The sequence below is a fragment of the Bubalus bubalis genome, chromosome 6, assembly GCF_019923935.1.
Source record: "Bubalus bubalis isolate 160015118507 breed Murrah chromosome 6, NDDB_SH_1, whole genome shotgun sequence".
NCBI lineage: Eukaryota > Metazoa > Chordata > Mammalia > Artiodactyla > Bovidae > Bubalus > Bubalus bubalis.
The window spans coordinates 19,843,151-19,862,968 of record NC_059162.1 but is presented as its reverse complement, the minus strand read 5'-3'; the positions used below and the strand labels follow the sequence as shown (position 1 = coordinate 19,862,968).

Here is a 19,818-nt window from a genome sequence, read left to right as displayed (position 1 = left end):
GTCCAGGGCGCGCGCTCCAGGCCCAGTCTACAAGCGCTGGTTTTCAAAGGAAGTTTGTGGTTTTTCTTTTCTTCTTTCTCGCTCTCTCTTTTTTCACCGTCGGGACAAAGAAAAATCAGTCAAGGACAAGCTCCCCGAAGGAGGAGGAGCCTGCCCGGCACTGGCGGATTTCCATTCGGGGTTTCTGACCTGGTCAGCAGCTTGGTGATCAGCAGTGAGCGAGAGAAACAAGGAGAGAAAAACAACAGACCCTTTCTCTTCTCTCCGCCTGCCGCTGGAAGGGATGGAGCACTTGTGCCTCTCTGGTGAGAATAGGGAAGAGCAAGGGCCCTGGCTGCGCTGGGAGGAGCAGGGCTGGACAGCAGAAGCTTGTTGGATCTCCCTGGGTGCGGCAGTCCTCTGCTCTGCCTCCACAAAAACAGGGCCAAAGAGCCTGATATTTTCATATTTATTCATTTAAAGGGAAAAAAATCCCGATCCTTTCGAAATCCATACTGTATCATTTTTTCGTTTTTTTTTTTAGTTAAGAAATGAAACCGGTTGGGCTGCACCCTGGTAATGCAGAAGGTGTGGAAGAAGCAGCGGGCTCCAGGAAGAGTGCAGCAAGCAGAAAACTAGCTGAGCACGCAGGGGATCCCATATCCCTGTGGTCTGGTCCTTGTTACCCCCACAGGCCTCAGCTTCTCATCCATCACTTCCTCTCAATTCCTAGCTTGGTGAGGAGGAAAAACTGGTGTGAGGCTGGCGGCAGAAAAAAAAGGGACGGATTCATAACTGAGGGAACCTTTGATGATGAGAGTACATATACTTGCAGTACTCTGCACTACTTTGGGGCTGGAAGGTGGCAGTTAAAGGAGGTTGGAACACAACTCTACATTCTGAAAGGCCTTCCAAGCTCTACTCAGGGCTATGGCAGGATGAAACTTCTAGCAACTCTGCAGGCTGAAAGGGGAGTTGGAACAACTGGGGAGGCAGGAAGTATAGATCCCAGGTTTCAACAGACCGGGGAAGAATGAGACATTTGCCAACAGGCTACAGAGTTGTAAAAGAAGCAGCAGGAGTTGGCAAGAGACTGTAGGTGTTAAGTAAAGAAGAGGGGTCAGAGATTATTAAAAATTTTTATAATAAGGAAGACCATATAATTGGTCCATTTGGTAAGGAAGAGAATTCAAGATGAAGAGTTAGTTGTTTTTGCCCAGTGGAATTTTAGATGTCAACCAGGTGGTCGATATAATTTATGGAAAGACGCTATACTTAGCCTGACTAATGACGGAAAGTTCAGAAGCCACAAGGATAGATTATATGCCACATACACACTTGTTAACTCAGATAATTCTCCTTCCCGCAATTCTTGGGGAACCATAGCGGAGCTGCGGGACTACATTTCCCAGGATGCCTCCGCACCACGCTCCACTTCGCGCCTCCCGTGAGTCTCTGGGCGCAGAATTTGGCCTTCGCCGCTGGGGGCGGGGCATCGTCGGACTCCCGGGCGGCCCGGTTACGCACTTCCTCCCGGGGTGAATCGCCGTGTGGCGGGTTCGAGTCCCGCCTCCCGACTCGCCGCAAGCCCCTGAGTCCGGGGCGGGGCTCATTCGCCGGTTAACCTCTCCGCGGCAAGGGGCGGCGGCACACGTTGGGCTTCACCATGGAGAACTACCTGCAGGGTTGTCGAGCTGCTCTGCAGGTAAGGGACCCCTGTTTGTTATCGTAAGGAATGGATCCTAGGGTCCAGGAAGGACGAAGATGTGGGATCTGGGGAGCACCGAAGGTTTGTGTGGAGGGAACGCGGAATTGTGGGGTGGGGGGCTTGGAAACCTGAGGAGGGAGGAAGGAGAACCTAGCCTTTGAGAGTGGGAATGCATGCTCACTTAGGGGCTCCAGCCTTTGGGGTCTGCTCGAGAGCGGGGAAGCGGAATCGTGGGGCCGGGTCCTGCCTCTGAGCCCCTGCTCGGTGTCGCTGGGTTAGTTCCGTCAATGGGACCCGGGCTGTGCCGGCCGCGAGGTGTATTTGTTCCCTTCTCCCCGCCCTTTTTTCAGTTCTCCGTTCACGAGGCCTTGCTGGCGCCCTGGCCTCCAGGTGAACCCCGGGAGTACGAGGGAACCTGTGCCCACGGCTTTGTTGCCTCTCAACGGCGGTTTTTGTCTGACGGGCCTAACTCCTTCTAAATTAAAGGTGGTCATGGTGTTACACTTTAAATCTGTTTTTAAGGTAAACGCACACAGTACATCAGGCTTGCATTCCTTTGCCTCCAGTTTACTTCCTTGGCCTTAACACACACAAATTACATAAAAATCCGCGACCTGGATGGGGATAAGCACAAAGTATGTTTGGAATCAAAACTATATGCATGACTCCTGAATGCTTTGTGGCTTATCTTTGGTACTCTCAGAGCCAGTTGGAGTCTCCCAGCCTTGCTGACTGGCCGTGCAACGTTAGGTCGCTATTCCCAGTTAGCAGCAAACAACGGGCCAGAGAGAGGCTCCAGGAGGTCACCTGGCCCCCCTGCTTCAAGTTATACTACCCTTGGAGAAACCTTGACAGATGATTGACTCTGCTTCCTTTTAAAGTATCTTAAACCCGACAAATGCACCTGGGAAATAAGATTCTGGTCTGTAACAAATCCTAAAAGTCACCTAATTCCTCCTGCAGAATCAGCTGCTGTCATAAAGGAATGTCCTCACCTGAAGAATGGGAGTGAAGTTCTGGACTTCCCTGGCAGTCCAGTGGTTAAGACTCCACCCTTCCAACGTAGGGGGTGCAGTTTTGATCCCTAGTGGGGGACATAAGATCCCGTGTGTCGTGTAGCATGGCCAAAAACAAAAGAAGAATAGGAGCGAAGTTCAATTAGTGTAAAACCAATTACTCTACATTTTTCCTTGTGAAATACAAATTTGGGAAGGTCATTTTAATGTGTAAGACAATCTGGGACCAATTCATTTTGGTTACCTCTGATTTCCACCACAGGGACCTCATTAAAGACTAATATAGAGGCTTTTGGGCACCATTCCAAGGGCCAAGAAGTTGGATTTTCCCCTAATGACCCAAATAACCAGTCTTTTTCACCATTTGATAAAAGAGTCTTTGAGCCTGAAACCTTACCAGATAGCATTTCATTGCATGCCTCTATTCTATAGCATCTACTCTCCAGAAGTGTCCCAGGTTGAGTATGTCTTCCTCAGGAATATGAAGCTGAAAAACACTGGATTTTTTCAGTATTACTGATATCCTGACTTTTCTCTGCCTGAATTCATTCTCCCAGGGAACAAGATCTAGATCTTCCTTTTTCCAAACTTGTGAAGGAAAGATCATATCTTAGAGCTCTTATCACACAACCTAGCCTGGGCCAAGAGAAATTAGAAAGTTAGACTAGCAATGTTAGTGGGTGGCCTGGTAGTAGGAGATACTGGTGGACACCCAATGATTTAGATTGTTTTTAATTATGGAAGTAGAAAATGTACAGAGTGAAAAAAGTTAATACAAAAAAGTTAGAAAGTGAGAAAGATCTTTTTCTTCTCCATTTCCAACTTCCCAGAGGCCACACTATTGTTTCTTAGCTAAAGAAAGACATGATTTAGAAACTATTTTCCTAAACTTTTTATTTTGTGTTGGGGTATAGCAGATTAACAATGTTATGATGGTTTCAGGTGAACAAGCAAAGGGATTCAACCATACATATATAGGCATCCCTTCTTTCCCAAACTCCCTCCCAATCCGGGCTGCTACATATCATTGAGCAGACTTCTACGTACTCTACAGCAGGTCCTTGCTGGTTATCCATGTTAAATACAGCGTTGTGTACATGACCATCCTGAACTTCCTAAGTGTCCATTCTCCCTGGCAATCATGTTTGTTCTCCAAGTCTGTGAATCTCTTTCTGTTTGGTAAGTTCATTTGTATCATTACTTTTTAGATTCCACAAATAAGGGATGTCATACAATATTTCTCCTTCTCTGCTGACTGACTTCACTCAGTATGACAATCTCTAGGTCCGTCCATATTGCTGCAAATGGCATTATTTCATTCTTTTTAATGGCTGAGTAATATTCCATTGTATATATATATACCACATCTCTTTTATCCATTCCTCTTTCGATGGACATTTAGGTTTATTCCATGAGATATTGTTGTGGTTTTTTTTTTTTTTTTTTAATTTTTATTTGTTTGGCTGTGGCAGGTCTTAGTTGTGGCATGTGGGATCTTCTTTCTTCATTGTGGCATGCTAGATCTTTAGTTGCGGATTGTGGGATATAGTTTCCTGAGCAGGAATGGAACCTGGGCCCCCTGCATTGGGAGCGTGGAGTCTTAGCCTCTAAACCACCAGGAAAGTCCCCAGAGACACTATTAAGTTTGAGTGTTGCTGTTAAAATACAGTATAACTTTTAGGAAATCGTGAATGCCTGGACTTTTATATAAGACAGGAACAGCTGATACCTCAGCCAACTTTCCTATTGATACCATATTTTCAGCATTTGATACCAGTGAAATTTTCTAGTCTGCCACCACAATGATAGTAGATTGTTCTATTTAAAAGAAATCTTATTTAACTAAATGTCCTAGTCATGGTAAGTCATCTGTCACTTTTAGTTTGGCGGCGGGGGGCGGGGGGGGGGGTGTCTTTGCTTCAGGGTGCGGCCACATTCTAGTTTAGGTGCTCATCCAGAAGCTTTGGATACTGCGTGCCGTCTGCACTTCTCAGGCGTGAGGCAGAAATCCGGATTGGCTGACTCTCCCCAGAAATTGACAGTCCTTGGGTCACCGTCAGTTAGTCCCATCTTCCCTGCCGGAAATGCTTCTCTATCTCTGACTCCTTGTCTCCTTTTTTCTTTCTTCATTAACTAGTTTGTAGAGTAAGCATCAGACCGTATTCAGCCTCAGAAGGGAAGGGGTTGACTCTGCTAGCCCTAAAACCATCCCCTCTCACACCATTGAGGCCACAAAGAACATCAGAATACAGTCATTTCAACTAGTGGGTTTTTTAAAGGAAGGGAAAAAAAAAAGTTTATATCTACTTGTGGCTCTCAGATTGTATTTCTCCCATTGGCAGCTCAGGTTTTCTCATGTTCTAAGTATAGCTATATTTGCCCTGAACTCTTCTCTGATGGTCAGAAAACTGAGGCTGTTTGGCTTGTGCTTTCAGCTAGTGGGGGATGGCATAGGGATTAAGAGTTACATGTGTTTTTCCTAAATGAGGAGAATGGTACCTTGTAAGTTAAGCATTCATATACCTGGCTTGCCCAGGATAGTTTATTGAAATATAATCATTAATTGCAGCCCTTTTCATTCTCAAAGGAGTACTGGTTTGAACAGCAAAGTATATAGTCACCTAACTTGTAAGCTATGTTAAGGATTTGTGATACACGCCCATGAACAGATAGCAAGCTCCTTAAGGTGGTAGTGAAGTTCTGTACCCCAAGTACAGGAAGCTGGAAGTAGAAGAGACTGGTGTGGCCTGGGTGCAGGGACGATTTGCAGAGAGAGGGGGCTTGGGTAAGGACAGCAAGGGCTGGAGAAAGAAGATGGAAGGAAACTCCTCTGAACTATGACCGAGTTGGCTCTTATGTGCTGTCTCATTTAATCCTCATAACAACTTCATGAAATTGGTTACAGTAGTATCCCCATTTTTATATGAGGAAAAAGAAGCTTAGAGAGGCCAAAGTCCTACAACAAGAAGCAGAGCTGGGATTCAACCCCAGCCTGTAGTCTTTTCCAGTGACAGTTCGGCTGCTCTCAGAGAAAAGCAAACAGTGCAAAGGACAGAGCTGGGAATGTGCGCATCGTGGGCGCTGAATGGACCAGTCAGGCTAGGGGAGTGGTGGGTGCTGACGGCGGGGGGCGGGGGGAAGGAATGCCACCACCTCCCTTGGTTGCTCCTGTTCCAAGATTTGCTGACGGTCCCAGAATATTCCTTCTGTTTTAATTCTTTTTGGTTGCGGTCTGAGCTTGGCTGAGCACAAGGGCTTAGTTATTCACCTTCCTCTGGTGGTCATTTCTCCTCCCCTCAGAGCCATGACGTTGTATTTGGTCCCTACTTTCTGCTTAGCCTTCTCTTGGTGCTGGGGATCTGATTGAGTCTAATTCAGCTGCCACTTGGAAGGAAGCAGCACCAGTGTGAATTTTGGAAGGGTTCTCTGAGGGCCTCTTCAAGCCCAGCAATAGACCTCTCCTGCTCTGCCTGTCCTGTGTTTCTCTTACCTTTATTCTCCAGGGTCAGGACCGTGTGGCCTCTCTTGTGTATATAGTTCCCTCTCTAGAGAACACAGTGCCCTCCCTTACTGCTTCTGTGAGCCAGTTATCTCTGCGGCCACTTATCTCAAGTGCTTTGTTGTCACTTTGGTCCACAGCCATCTGGTCAGTTCGTGGTATCCAGGAAACAGAGGCGCCTTCTCTGGTATCAGGAGGACAAATTGCAAGTCAGAGGAGTTATTATGGGCCTTGGGTCTTGGGTACAGAATTCTCATATTGTGTTGGCAAAGAGTTTAATGTTGAAAAGAATCTTCCCTCTCCCATGCTGTTCAGTGTGAATGAGTCTTGGCTGCCACACTCTTGAAATAGGCTTAGAGAAATGGGCATAAGGGAGAACCTAAGGGCAGACTTTCCCCAGAGGTAAAAAATTTAAAAATGGGGTGCATGTGTGTTCAGTTGCATGGTCGTGTCCGTCTCTGGGACCCCATGGACTATAGCCTGCCAGGCTCCTCTGTCCATGGGATTTTCCCAGGCAAGAATACTGGAGTGGGTTGCCATTTCCTCCTCCATGGGATCTTCCCAATCCGGGAATTGGAACCCATGTTTCCTGCCTCTCCTGCATCGCAGGCAGATTCTTTGTCACTGAGTCCACCGGGGAAGCCCTTTTTCCCAGAAGCTCTTTGTGCAAAACCTTGACAGACAACCTCTGCCTTTTGTCCTTCTCTGTAGGGCCACTCACTGCAGTATTCTTGCTTGGGAAGTCCCAGAGGAGCCTGGCGGGCTACAGTCCATGGAGTCACAAGAGTTGGACACGACTTAGCGACTGAACAAGAACAACAACTAGGGCTGGGAGTAGAAGATGGAGAAGAGGGTGGTTTCATAATAAAAGCTTACCTAGTTACTAGACAGGACAGTTTTTACCACCAGAAGTCTTCTAAAATTGGCCCTTTCTGGCTTTGGGTTTCTGGGCAAGTGAGGAGAGTGGATAACAGTCAAATACAGAGAAGCTGATTCTAGGTCCCCCTAGATTCTCTTTCTTCCTAAAGTTATATTACTTGATAAACCATTACTTATTATGTTTTACTCTTCTAAATGCTTCCCCACTTCTCTAAAATCTTCTGTCTAGCAAATCTTCCCTGACTGAAGAAGCCAGAGTGGATTTTCACTTTTCTGTAACCCAGCAGTTCTCAACTGGGGGTGATTTTGTCCCGTGCGGAATATTTGGCAAATCTGGAGACATTTTGATTGTCATGACTGGAGGTGGAGTTTGGGGGTGCTGCCAAACATCTGACAATGCACAGGCAGACAGCCCCTGCAGCCAGGAATTGTGCAGTTCAAAAGGCCAGTGGGGCTGAAATTAAGCAGCTAGTGCATCTCTTAAGGAATCTCTTGTATTCCTTCCTCTCTTTTAGAAGTAGGCTGAGATAGAAATTCAAAAGTAAACTGGTAAGAGAGAATCCTTGTGCCTAAGCCGAGCCATGGACTGTATGGTCTCATTCCACCTGGCCAAATGCATCTTTGCTAATTTAGGCACCTGTAGGTTTTAGTGTATTTTATTTAAAGTCCGATAGGGAGAAGCAAAGTAACAAGGTTAATACTAACAACAGATGTGCCTCCCTCTTCAGAGTTCATATCAGCAGCTGGATTTTCAAAGCTTTAAAAATAAAAGTTCCAGCAGCAGCAATTGTTTTTGTTTTAGTCTGAACCCATTGGAGAAAATGTCAGTTTCTTGGGTGTGAGAATGTTGATTAATCTGGCTACCATTGACACTCCTTTGAGTAGGGGGAATTTCATGGACTAGATATTTGGATAAGGGACTTGATCTTATTTTTACTTTTACTTTCAAAGTCTATTCACCTATTCTCATTTAGAAGTAAAAGGATTCTTTCCCCTATTTGAAGACAGGAAAAAAGTACACACCAGAGTTGATATGGTTTGAATACATCAGCTACCCCAGATGCTGTACCTTTGACTACTCCTTGAGTTTCCCAAGGAGCATAAGAATCAGAGAATTATTTACTGCTCTTCTGAAAGCTTAACATTCAAGGAGACAGTGTGGTAGAGAGGAAGGAGTACATTTCCACTAAGTAGACACGTGTGGAATGCTTAAAGCTTGGCCAGAACACATATGCCCTTTTAGCTAATATCCTTATCTGGGAAATGAGGACCCATAAGAATTTCTGACCTACCTCCTCTATGAAGATCACTGAGAGGATGTGTGTGCAGCCCTACATGTGTATTAGATAAATGGAAATGATTAGAGGATGCTTTTGTTAATCTCATTCTCCCGCCTCTCTAGGAGTCCCGACCCATACATGTTGTGCTGGGAAATGAAGCCTGTGACTTGGACTCCATGGTGTCAGCCCTTGCCCTGGCTTTTTACCTGGCAAAGGTGAGTACCTAAGAACAGAGTCCCTTAGAAAGAAAAGATTTGGATTCAAAACCCAGCTCTGCTGTTTGATAGCATTTAGCCTTAGGTAACTCAGATCCCTTAACTTTGCTGAGTCTCATATCAGTAACTATACAATCTGAAATGATAATACTTTGCAGTGTTGCTGTGAGGATCAAATGAGCGGATGTATTTTGAAGAATTTGTAAACCATAAAGCAATATTCACACAGTCAGTTACTGGGTTATCACTGACTCAATGGGCATGAATTTGAGCAAACTCTGGGAGATAGTGGAGATAGGGAAGCCTGGTGTGCTACAGTCCATGGGGTCACAAAGAGTCAGACCCAACTTAGTGACTGAACAACAGTAGGTGTCAGTGGTCTGTGTATATTCCCCATGCCCATGTCGGCTCTGGAGGACTGATAGTCTCTTCTCTGCAGCATCCAGAACTAGGCCTTTTCCATGAGTTGTCTTGTTGACCTTCATGTTATTGCTAAGAAAGAAAGAGGGTAAGGGTCATCCTTTTATTTCGATCAGACTGGAAAACTGCGGCTTTGAGGAAGGCAGAAACTTCCCCAAGATCATGTCTCCCTTAGTCCCAGTGGTCTTGTGACTTTTCCTGTCCTGTCACATAACACAGCCATACCTTCTTTTCACTTTCCTATCCAGACAACTGAGGCCGAGGAAGTCTTTGTGCCAGTTTTAAATATAAAACGTTCAGAGCTACCTCTACGAGGTGACAATGTCTTCTTTCTTCAGAAGATTCACATTCCAGAGTCCCTCTTGATTTTCCGGGATGAGATTGACCTCCATGCACTGCACCAGGCCAGCCAGCTCACCCTCATCCTTGTCGACCATCATGTCTTACCCAAGTAAGTGGAAGAAATAAAGCTGATACTTATCATGTGCCATGGGCTGTGATGAGTAAGATTTTCACAGAGAAGAATGTTTGCTCTCAGGGATCTCATGGGCTAATCATAATTGATGAGTGATACCAGATATAGAAAGGCAGTAAAAAATATTGTCACTTCTCTAATTATACAAGTAATAAAAAGAAATAGAAACATAAAGAGTTCAAACTAAAGGATAACTTGGAAATAATTTAGATCTACCTTTGGTATCATTGTTTTAAGATTTCATGGCAGATTTATTGTAATAGAAACCTTTGAATAATGGTTACAATTGTATTTTTAAAAAATTAGCAAAATCATTTCCTTCATAAAGCAGTATCTCATTAGTGCTATTTAACAAATGAACACACCTATAATAATTCCATCCCTAATTTAGGATTGGAAAAAACTGGCCAACAAAACAATATGAATACTGATCTTTCCAAGTGTCTCTGGCTCCTACTAATACTAATATATATATTTTTCTCCTTGAGCACACTGGTTACAGCAGGGGTACTGACAGAGGATAGCCTTGGGGCGCTAGTCCATCTATCCACTCACTCATTAATAAACTTCTGTTTAGAGGATGAAGGGAAGTGGAGTCTGTTCTCAAGCAGTTGTTAGTCAGGAGGGAACTAGACAAACGGGTCATTGTAATGGGTGTTAGAGGTAAGTGGTAACTGTCATTTAGGGGACAATAGGTGCGTGGAAGATGGAGTGGTTAAATATACAAGTGGGGAGTGGAGGATGTCAGGAAAGTTTTTCTAACAAAATGGATCCTTGATCTCAGTCTTGAAAGACTCAATGTTTGCTTGGTGTATGAGGAGGTGAGGTAATTAGGAAAAGTATCCAGGCAGAGTAATGAACATTGAGATAAGTAAAATGCAGGTAGGCATGAAATAGTATGGTGACTTGGGAGAACCGGGATTTGTTTTGCATGACTGGAACATAAACTATGAGGGAGAAGCAGGACATAAAAAAGATAACTAATAGCCAGGGGCCTGATCATGGAGACCTTGTAGGCCCTTCCAGGAGATTAGACTTTATTTTAGAGCAGCGGGGAGCTATTGTCAGTTCTCTTTATTCCAGGTCTTAGCAGAACCAAATTTGCATTTTTCAAATGATCATGCAGGTAGCCTTGTGGAGGACAGTTTAGGAGGACCCTGAAAGCAAATGTTTGGTTAAGGAACTATTGGAGTAGTTCAGATGAGAGAGATTGAGGGCCTAGAATAAGGCAGCAGCAGAGGGCTGGAGAGAAGGGAATGGATGGGAGTTGAGCCAGAAGCCATAGGATCCTGTGAATTGCATGAAATTGCGATATTAAGTGAATTAAGGAAATAGAGATTTAGATGTTGGGTGTCCAGGTGTCAACTGGAAAGGCACATCAAACATGTGGATGAGATATGGGTAGCTGATACTTGGTCAAATTCACTTATGCAGTATTTAAAGATGGCCTCAGTTATAGTATTTAAGAAAAGAATTGAGAGGAGTGGGGCAGAGGTGGAAGTGATCAAAGATCTACGTGTTCGCCTAGGATGTCTGTATTTTCTTCGTGCAGAAGTGCAGCTGGAGTGCCCCTACCTGTCTTTCTTTCTCTTTCCCCCACATCCCCCCTTTCCCACACAGAGGTGATGCAGCCCTAGAGGAGGCAGTGGCAGAGGTGCTAGACCATCGGCCCATCGATCAGAGACACTGCCCTCCCTGCCATGTTTCAGTTGAACTGGTGGGGTCCTGCGCTACCCTGGTGGCCGAGAGAATCCTGCAGGGGGCACCAGAGATCTTGGACAGGCAAACTGCAGCCCTTCTTCATGGTGAGGGTGGCTTGGGGGTTGGGACCTGACCCTTTATCCCATCCCAGAGAAGGGAAAGAAGTCTAGAGTCTTCCAGCCTGACCATACCCTCTCAAAGCCAGTTAGTCCATAACGAAGGAGGTTCTTTCAAGGAGCAGTTAGGCATTAGAAAGGCTTTCGAGTACTTTGTCCTTTGAAGGCCTGGGGAATATTTTGTTGGAGAGAGTAGAAAGGAAGCATGAAACAACAGACCTAGGAGCTGCCTATTAGTAGCATTGTATAATGGAAGGAGGACTAGCCAAAGAAGCAGGAAATGAATTCTAATACCATTTCTGCCCAGGAAGTAGTTATATGACCTTGAACAAATCTCTTAACCTTTTTTGTTCTTATTTTCTCCATTTGTTAAAAAAAAAAAAGAGAGAGAACTGGATTCAACTATCTCTTCCAACTGGAATTTGGCCTACGGAAGAGAAGTCATCTCTCTCTGACTAGGTTTCAAAGTCTCCAGGAATTGAGATACACTTCCTTTCTACCTTTTCCCCATTTCTGTGCCTACATTTCAGTTTGGATTTGCGATATCTCACTCAGGACACGGTCCCAGTTATTTTGTTTTCCGTGAGTTGCCATACAGTCTCCTTAGGTATTGTGTCCTTTGGGTTTGAGGGTAATGTGTGCTCTAGTTGCCAGGAATGGAGTGCCACAGCATTTGAGTTCTGCCATGCTCCTTCTCTGCAGGAACAATCCTCCTGGACTGTGTGAACATGGACCTTAAGATTGGAAAGGCAACCCTCAAGGACAGCCACTATGTAGAGAAGCTAGAGGCCCTCTTCCCAGATCTGCCCAGCAGAAATGACATCTTTGATTCTCTGCAAAAGGCCAAGTTTGATGTATCAGGTATGAAATGTTAAACTAGTGGACAAAAGCCTTGTTCATTATATGCTTGAAAACCAGCGAAGCAATGTCAGAGCATGCTAAATGATTTAAGCTTTACACCAGAAAGAAGCTGGCTAGTATGTTGTGTGGATAAGAAGGAATATATTAAGAGTCTCAGAGGTTTTCAGTCGAATTAGAAAATACAGACATTTAAGGACTTCCCTGGTGATCCAGCAGTTAAGACTCTGCACTCCCAATACAGGGAGACCAGGTTCGATCCCTGGTCAGGGAACTAGATCCCACATGCTGCAGCTAACACCCAGCACAGCCCAAAAAAATGAATTTTTTTTTTTTAAAAGAAAGAAAATATAGACATAAGTATGCTGAAGGAATATAGTTGTCCCTCGGATCTGCAGGTAAGTGGTTCCAGGATCCCTCACAGATGCCAGAATGCTTGGATGAACTCAAGTCCCTTATATAAAATAGCAAAATATATGAATAAAGCCGGCCCTCCTTATCTATGAGTGTGAAGCCTGCATACAGAGGGTCAACTGTACTGAATTATGAGAGGGAGATCTAGATCACTGGTTAGGGAAGCAGAAGAAACATTTAGGGTAAGTATACAAAGGATATTGATGCTTTTGAATTGTGGTACTGGAGAAGACTCTTGAGAGTCCCTTGGACTGCAAGGAGATCAAATCAGTCAATCCTAAAGGAAATCAACCCTAAATGTTCATTGGAAGTACTGATGCTGAAGTGCCAATACTTTGGACACCTGATGCAAAGAGTCAGTTCACTGGAAAAGACCCTGATGTTGGGGGAAAAATGAAGGCAGGAGAAGGGGGCAGACAGAGGATGAGATGGTTAGATAGCATCACTGACTCAATGGACATGAATTTGAGCAAACTCCAGGAGATAGTGAAGGACAGGGAAGCCTGGCGTGCTGCAGTCTATGGGGTTGCAAAGAGTCAGACACGACTTAGCGACTAAACAAAAACAGTAATAGAAAGGACAAAATAAAAGAAGAAAAACTTCCATGACTTTTTTTACCCAGCTATTTCTTGTTGATATTTTAAAAAAGAGAAAGAAATGGACCACCAGCTTCCCCGGTGGCTCAGACAGTAAAGAATCCACCTGCAGTATAGGAGAGCTGGGTTCAATCCCTGCGTCAGGAGAAGGGCATGGCAACCCACTCCTTTATTCTTGCCTGGAGAATTCCATAGACAGAGGAGCCTGGCGGGTTACAGTCTAAGAGTTGTACATGACTGAGCGACTTTCTTTCACTGCTTGTGGATATTTAAAAAGGTCCTACATGTACTTTTAGAAAAGTGAACAACCCAGAAAGGGGAAAATCAGGAGTAAAAGCCTTTCTTCTTCCATTCTCCCTGCTCCCCAAAGTCCCTTGCTCTAAAGGTAACTGTTGTGACCCAGTAATTGAAAATAATTTTTTCTTTAAAATAAATTTCCATTCTAGAATTACATCCTGAGTTATGAGCCCTGTTCTTTGTGCCTCAAAGAGCGACTGTGTTTTTCCTCTTCCTTGACCTGTCTTGGTGTCATCACCTTCCTGATCCTAGGACCCTGGGTTCTCTTGGTTCTCTTGTTTGACCCTTAGTCTCACATCCAATTTCTAGGACTGACCACAGAGCAGATGCTGAGAAAGGACCAGAAGACCGTCTCCAGACAAGGCACTAAGGTGGCCATTAGTGCAATATATATGGATATGGAGGTAAGAGCAAGATGTAGGTGTGGGTGGAGAGAGAAAACCTTCAGTTTTGTTTGTAACCTTGTCCCTTATTCCTGGCTCACCTCCAAAATATATCTTGTACCTACTTTTTTATCCATCTCTACTGTAACTCCACAGTCCATCATCTCTCACTGCACTGTGAGACCCCCAGTGACCTGTGGTGACCCCACGCTGGTTTCCCTGTCTCCACTTTCAGCCCCTGCAAACCGTTCTCCACACAGCAGCCAGAGTGATCTCTTTTAAGATATAAGTCAGATCCAGGGGCATTCCCTGGTGGTCTAGTGGTTAGGATTCGGTGCTTTGGCTGCTCTGGCCCGGGTTCAATCCTTGGTTAGGGAACTGAGATCCTGCAAGCCACAAGGCATGGACAAAAAAAGACGTGTCAGATCCTATTGGCCCTCCTCCCTTTACTGCCTTTTCATCACATTTCTAATAAAACCTAAAGCCTTACTGTGGTTTAAAGGGCCATCTTTGATCAGGCCTTCATCCTTTTCTCTGACATCTGCTCATTCCAGCCCCATTCCTGCACTTACAGTACTGCAGCCACACTGGTTTGCTTTCTGTTTTTCAGAACCATTAAACTCACGCTCAACACAGAGCCTTTGCAGTCCTTCTGCAGAGCTGGCTCCTTCTTTTAGCTCAGGACTTAGCTCAGGTATCTCCTCCTTTAAAAGGTTTTTGCTGATTACCCTAACTAAAGTAATACCCTTTGTGCTCAAAAGTCTCTTAAGAATTACTTTTTATTTTTGGCCATGCCGTTTGCAAGATCTAGTTGCCTGGGCCCCTGCAGTGGAAAGCACAGAGTCTTAACCTGCCAACAGGTTTTTCATAACACTTAGCACACTGAAATAATCACGTTTCATGGTTTCCTTGTTTTTTGTCTCTATTCCTCTGCTAGTTTATCAGCTCCCCCAAGTAGGGACCCTGTTTGTTTTGTTTCGGGTATATCTCCAGCACTTTGACAGTGCCTGACACGTAGTGGATGCTCACTGAATCTGTCAAATGGGTGAATGAATATAACTCTGATAGTGGTATTTTAATACCTAGTTCCATATCATATTGGGTTAAATCAGTCAACAACCTGATCTAAACACATACTTTCATAGACTGCACAGCTTTCTCCTAAGTAACGTGTAAAAAACACTAAATAACTAAAAAGAGAATAGTTTGGCCTCTTCTCTTGTTACTCATAACCTAGTTTGGGAACCTAACATAAGAGCACAAAAGGCTTGGAATTCCCTGGCAGTCCAGTGGTTAGGACTCTGCGCTTTCACTGCAGGGAGCAGGGGTTCAGAGCCTGGTCTGGGAACTAAGATCCCACATGGCACATGGCACAGCCAAAAACTTTCTTTAAAAAAACTTTTTTTATAATAAAAAGAAAAACTAGAGAAAAAAAATTAAAGAACACAAAATGCTTTCCAAGTACCATAATCACAGTATAAATTGACTTGTTAGAAATACCAAGAACAAAGAAAAGCCCTAATCTGGAGCAGCTGGTGGTGGTATTCATTGGAGTAAATACCGCATGAGATTTTGGAGAAGAGTATAGACAGACAAAGAATGAAGAGCCCAGGATGCAGTTGTCATGCTGTCTGTACTTATTTGTATGCACCATTTGTATTCTGTTTTTATTTAGAATAAAAATACCCACAAGGCAAAGACCTTGCTTGTTTGATTGCAAGAGCAAGATAGCCTTGGACATGCCCAGCATGTTAGTTACATTATCATTTTTTAGTTCTTAAAACAATTATGTTCGATAAATGATTTATCCTCATTTGACATGAGGAAATTTATGATCAGGGATCCTTGATCGTATAACTGAGAAGCAATAGAGCTGATTTTCAAACCAATTCTGTCGGAACCAAAAGCCTATATTCTCCTCATTCTATATGTTGCCTTCCAGCACACACATAGCACAGAGTAAATACTAGATACCTTTTTTATGGAGTACAAGTCCCGGGTTATCATGCAAGAAGCCTTGAACAAGCATCTTCTGTGGGGATGATAATGAGGGTCCAGCTGTAGCCCTCAGCCCTGTCCGTTTCTTCTGTTTTAGGCTTTTCTGCAGAGGTCTGGCCTCCTTGCAGATCTCCATGCCTTCTGCCAGGCTCACAGCTACGATGCCCTGGTTGCCATGACTATCTTTTTCAACACTTACGATGAGCCAGTGCGGCAGTTGGCTGTTTTCTGTCCCCACGCAGCACTTCGAATGACGGTGAGTCTCTATCCTAGCGGCCCTATGGAGTACAGCCTGTGTGCACTGCTCTGTTCTACAAAGACTTCTCCTTGGTTCTTGTATTTATACAGAGGTCCTTGATCTATTTCCAGATTCCCTCCTCCTTCCTTTTTTCCATTTTCTCTATATATGACTATCCTTAATCATGCTATTGGTGAGAAACGGAGATTCCAAAGAAAATTAGAGACACAGTGCCTACTTAGTAGGACTTGAAATTGGGCTAAAAGAACCTATTATAAATCTGGAGTTAAAACTTGATTTAATCACTATTTCCTAATTCCTGGAAATCAATTTCTTTCTTTTTACCTTATTGCTTTGAAAACTGAAAACAGAAGAGAAACCTTTTTCACTCTTTAACCGGGCAAGGATTAGTTACTCTGTGCTAACTGTGCAGAGTAGTTGAGGAGCAGGTTTGGTTTTTAACTCTGATCTTCCATTTGGCCATCTTTCTCACTTCTTCACCTTTCTTTTCCTCTGTTGGTTACTCATAAACTCAGGGAAGAATTTAAGAGTGGACTTAAGGCAGTCCAGAGATTCTTTGGATTTCTTAGCAATGAGGACTGCTAGACTAGTCTGGATACAGCCAGATAATCTTTTTGTTCATAAAAGGTATGTCTGCCTTTTCCCACCTCTCTCTGTCTTTATCTTCTCCTCCAGGAAGCAAACATAATTTCATTCAATGGAAAGTAAGTTTGGCATTGTGGAAAGAACTACCCTTTTAAAGATAGATAAATAGGCTTTACTGTCCCAGATTTGCCACTTACTGGCACGTTGACCAGAGGGAAGTCAGTTGACTTCTGAGTCCTAAATGGCATATTACTACCTAGTGTGATGTGATCGTGAAACATAGTGTCATATGTGAAGTTCATTGCTGGGCACAAGGAACTCTTAGTAATCATGTCATGAAGGAAAGGGTGCTTTGACCCCACCTTCCTGAATCTCCCCTCTTCTGCCTGCCACAGTCCCTCTGATAACTTGACCATCGTCCTGGCTGCCTCTATGCTGGGAAATGGTAGTCCTCTTTTCACCGTCTGCCCTACCATTTCCTCTCTTTCTCCTTTGATAAGATGGTATATAATAATTTAGGACACTGCTCTAGTGACAGACCTGAGTTCAACTATCAGCTTTGCTCCATTCAGAGTTGACCTTTGGCAAGTTACCTAATCTATCTAAGCTTCAGTTTCCCTAACTATAAATGAGGGTAATAGTAATACCAACCAGTAAGGTAGTTGTGAGGATTGAGAAAATTAGTATTTGAAAATGGCCAGACATGGCGCAGTGCCTGGCATACTTCCCAGCCCCATTGGATCTATTCATTCTTTCTGCCTCTATCGTTCCCCTGACTTCAATGCAGATGCTTGGCCCATCTCAGCTAAGGATAGAGTTCAAGTTTTTAAACAGAGCAGTACCCTTGGAAACAACAAAATCCTAGGAGCGGGGAGTCCCAGATTCTGGTTCAGACTCTACCATCATCTGTGTTCAAGACATCAAATCTCTCTGGACTTTGGTTTACTTATTAATAAAATGAAATATATGATCTCAAACATTTCTTCTGTTTCCAAAATACTGTATATTAGTAATCAGTATTAGCTGATGTGCAAGCAATAAAACAACTCTGGATGACTTAATTTAAATTAAAAAAAAAAAAAAAATTTTTTTTTCCCTCTTCTGCTAGAGACGTCTCTTAGAAGTCTCAGCCTTTTGCTTCACCACCTTATATACCATCTCCCCATCTTGTCTCCTCTTTAGATCTGTGGAATCTTGGAACGTTCCCACTCTCCATCCCTGAAGCTGACCCCTGTCCCAAGCAGCCACCCTGACCTCCAAGCCTATCTTCAAGGCAACACCCAGATCTCTCGAAAGAAAGTTCTGCCTCTGCTCCAGGAAGCCCTGTCAGCGTATTTTGACTCCATGAACATCCCTTTAGGACAGCCTGAGACAGAGGGTGTGTCAAGGGAGCAGGTGGACAAAGAATTGGACAGGGCAGGCAACTCCCTGCTTTCTGGACTGAGTCAGGATGAGGAGGAGCCTCCACTGCCCCCCACGCCCATGAACAGCTTGGTGGATGAGTGCCCCCTGGATCAGGGGCTGCCGAAGTTCTCGGCCGAGGTCATCTTCGAGAAATGTAGTCAGATCTCGCTGTCAGAACCTACCACTGCCTCCCTGTCCAAGAAATGACCGTTGAGAGGGAAGGGGAAAGTGAGAGAGGTTGCTTGAACCATCCTGAATGCATGTTTTGAGATGTTTCAGCGGTTCCGTCTTCTTCATTGTTCCAGGATCTGGTGTACTGTTGTCATTCCTAGGAGGAGAAAGAAGACAAAGAAAGCTGAGCTGGCTTTCTACCTTTTCCCCCCACAATCTCAACCAATCAAACATTTTATTATTTAATTTAACTGTTGAAATCCGCACTGACTATCATCTATTTCATTTGCCAGGGTCATAATGTGATAACATACATTTGTATGTATTACATAATGTAGTAACATACAGGTGCAGCAGAGTGGCACAGAAATAATGTGTACCCCAAGAGTGCCCTCAGTCAGGCTCTTTAACAGAACCAGTATTTCTTATGGAACCAAACATGCATTGTCTCCAGTATTCATTTATTCTCTTATTAATTCAAGTATTTATTGAATACAATACCTACCTTAAGCTTATTCTGGTTTTAGCCTTTAGCTCATTTCCACCTCCATAACTCCTCTCTCTGCCCCCCAATTAGGTGATGGTGTCTGATCCCAGATGGTTAAATTTCTGTTAGTTTATTGTGACTGTTTCAGGATTATTTAGCGGCAGATTGGAGGCCCTTGTCTTCTGTCCTGATCAGGTGGCCTAGCTCTCAGTTTCTCTGGATCCCTCTGAGCCAGAGCCACAGGGATCCAGAAGACCTCTGGTTCAGGAGACCCCTGGGAAGACCTTAAGACTCCTGGGCACTCTTCTCAAAAGATGGCAAAGATACCATGAGAGCCCTGGCTCTACTGATTTCTTACCCATCTCATTCTCCTCTTGGACAGAGTAGAAGGAAACAAGAAGTTTCATAACGAGTGCCATAAACTGTCTTTTGTCCAGACACTCACTCCTTCAAGTCTCATTTCCCTGTCTGCAAAACTGATGTTCCCTGGTTTCTGTCCCGTTGCCACCTCAGCCCCTCTGGTTTTTTGTTTTTGTTTCTGTTTCCCTGGGAGTGCTCAGGGTCACTGGATTGTCTGTTTCTCTGTAATTGTACCAAGGTCCTCAGCCTCATGTAGCATGTACAGGGGTGTGATTCCTACCATAGTGACCCAGCACAGAGCCCCCCACCCCCCGACTTGTTCTGCATGTGTAGAGTCCCCCTTTTCTCTTCAGACCAACCTGTTCCCCCTTTTCCTCCCCAACAGCTCTGTCTCCTGTGGGTTGTCAACAGTTTGGCTGAACAGTGGGGTATGTGATGGTTTTGACATGATGTCTTCATATAAGGGAAACAGTGTGACTTCACTTTGAAGGGATGATGTTTGTAGCCATTGGAAGGTAAAATAGTGGTGTGATTATTGAACCAAAGGAATTTACGTTTTGTAACTTGGTTACTTTTATTTTGCATTTTGTTAAAGTATTAAATACTTTTTTCCTGTTTGAGGTCTTATTGTCTCTTTTTACAACTATAATCAGCCCTTTCCCTTGGATAATTGTTTTAACTTCATCAAGATTCATTTCCCTTCTTTCTGCTGTACTTA

At 44.1% G+C, this 19,818-nt stretch overlaps 1 protein-coding gene across 6 annotated transcripts; it reads left to right on the top strand.

Moving 5' to 3' along the window:
- The first annotated feature begins 168 nt into the window (after positions 1–168).
- PRUNE1 (prune exopolyphosphatase 1) lies at positions 169–19,717 on the top strand. Of its 6 annotated transcripts, none has more exons than XM_006058137.3 (9): positions 169–305; positions 524–602; positions 8,484–8,576; positions 9,245–9,447; positions 11,092–11,276; positions 11,991–12,149; positions 13,763–13,857; positions 15,932–16,090; positions 17,861–19,717. In XM_006058137.3, exons 2-9 carry the CDS (start codon positions 531–533, stop codon positions 18,287–18,289), a joined length of 1,395 nt encoding a protein of 464 aa, XP_006058199.2. In that variant the 5' UTR covers positions 169–305; positions 524–530; the 3' UTR covers positions 18,290–19,717. The 6 variants fall into 6 exon arrangements, with proteins under 6 accessions (XP_006058199.2, XP_044800319.1, XP_006058200.2 ...); XM_006058139.3 differs by lacking the exons at positions 169–305; positions 524–602 and adding exons at positions 1,440–1,684; positions 2,038–2,209; XM_044944384.1 differs by lacking the exons at positions 169–305; positions 524–602 and adding an exon at positions 1,437–1,684 and having other exon boundaries at positions 9,335–9,447.
- The last annotated feature ends 101 nt before the right edge of the window (positions 19,718–19,818 follow it).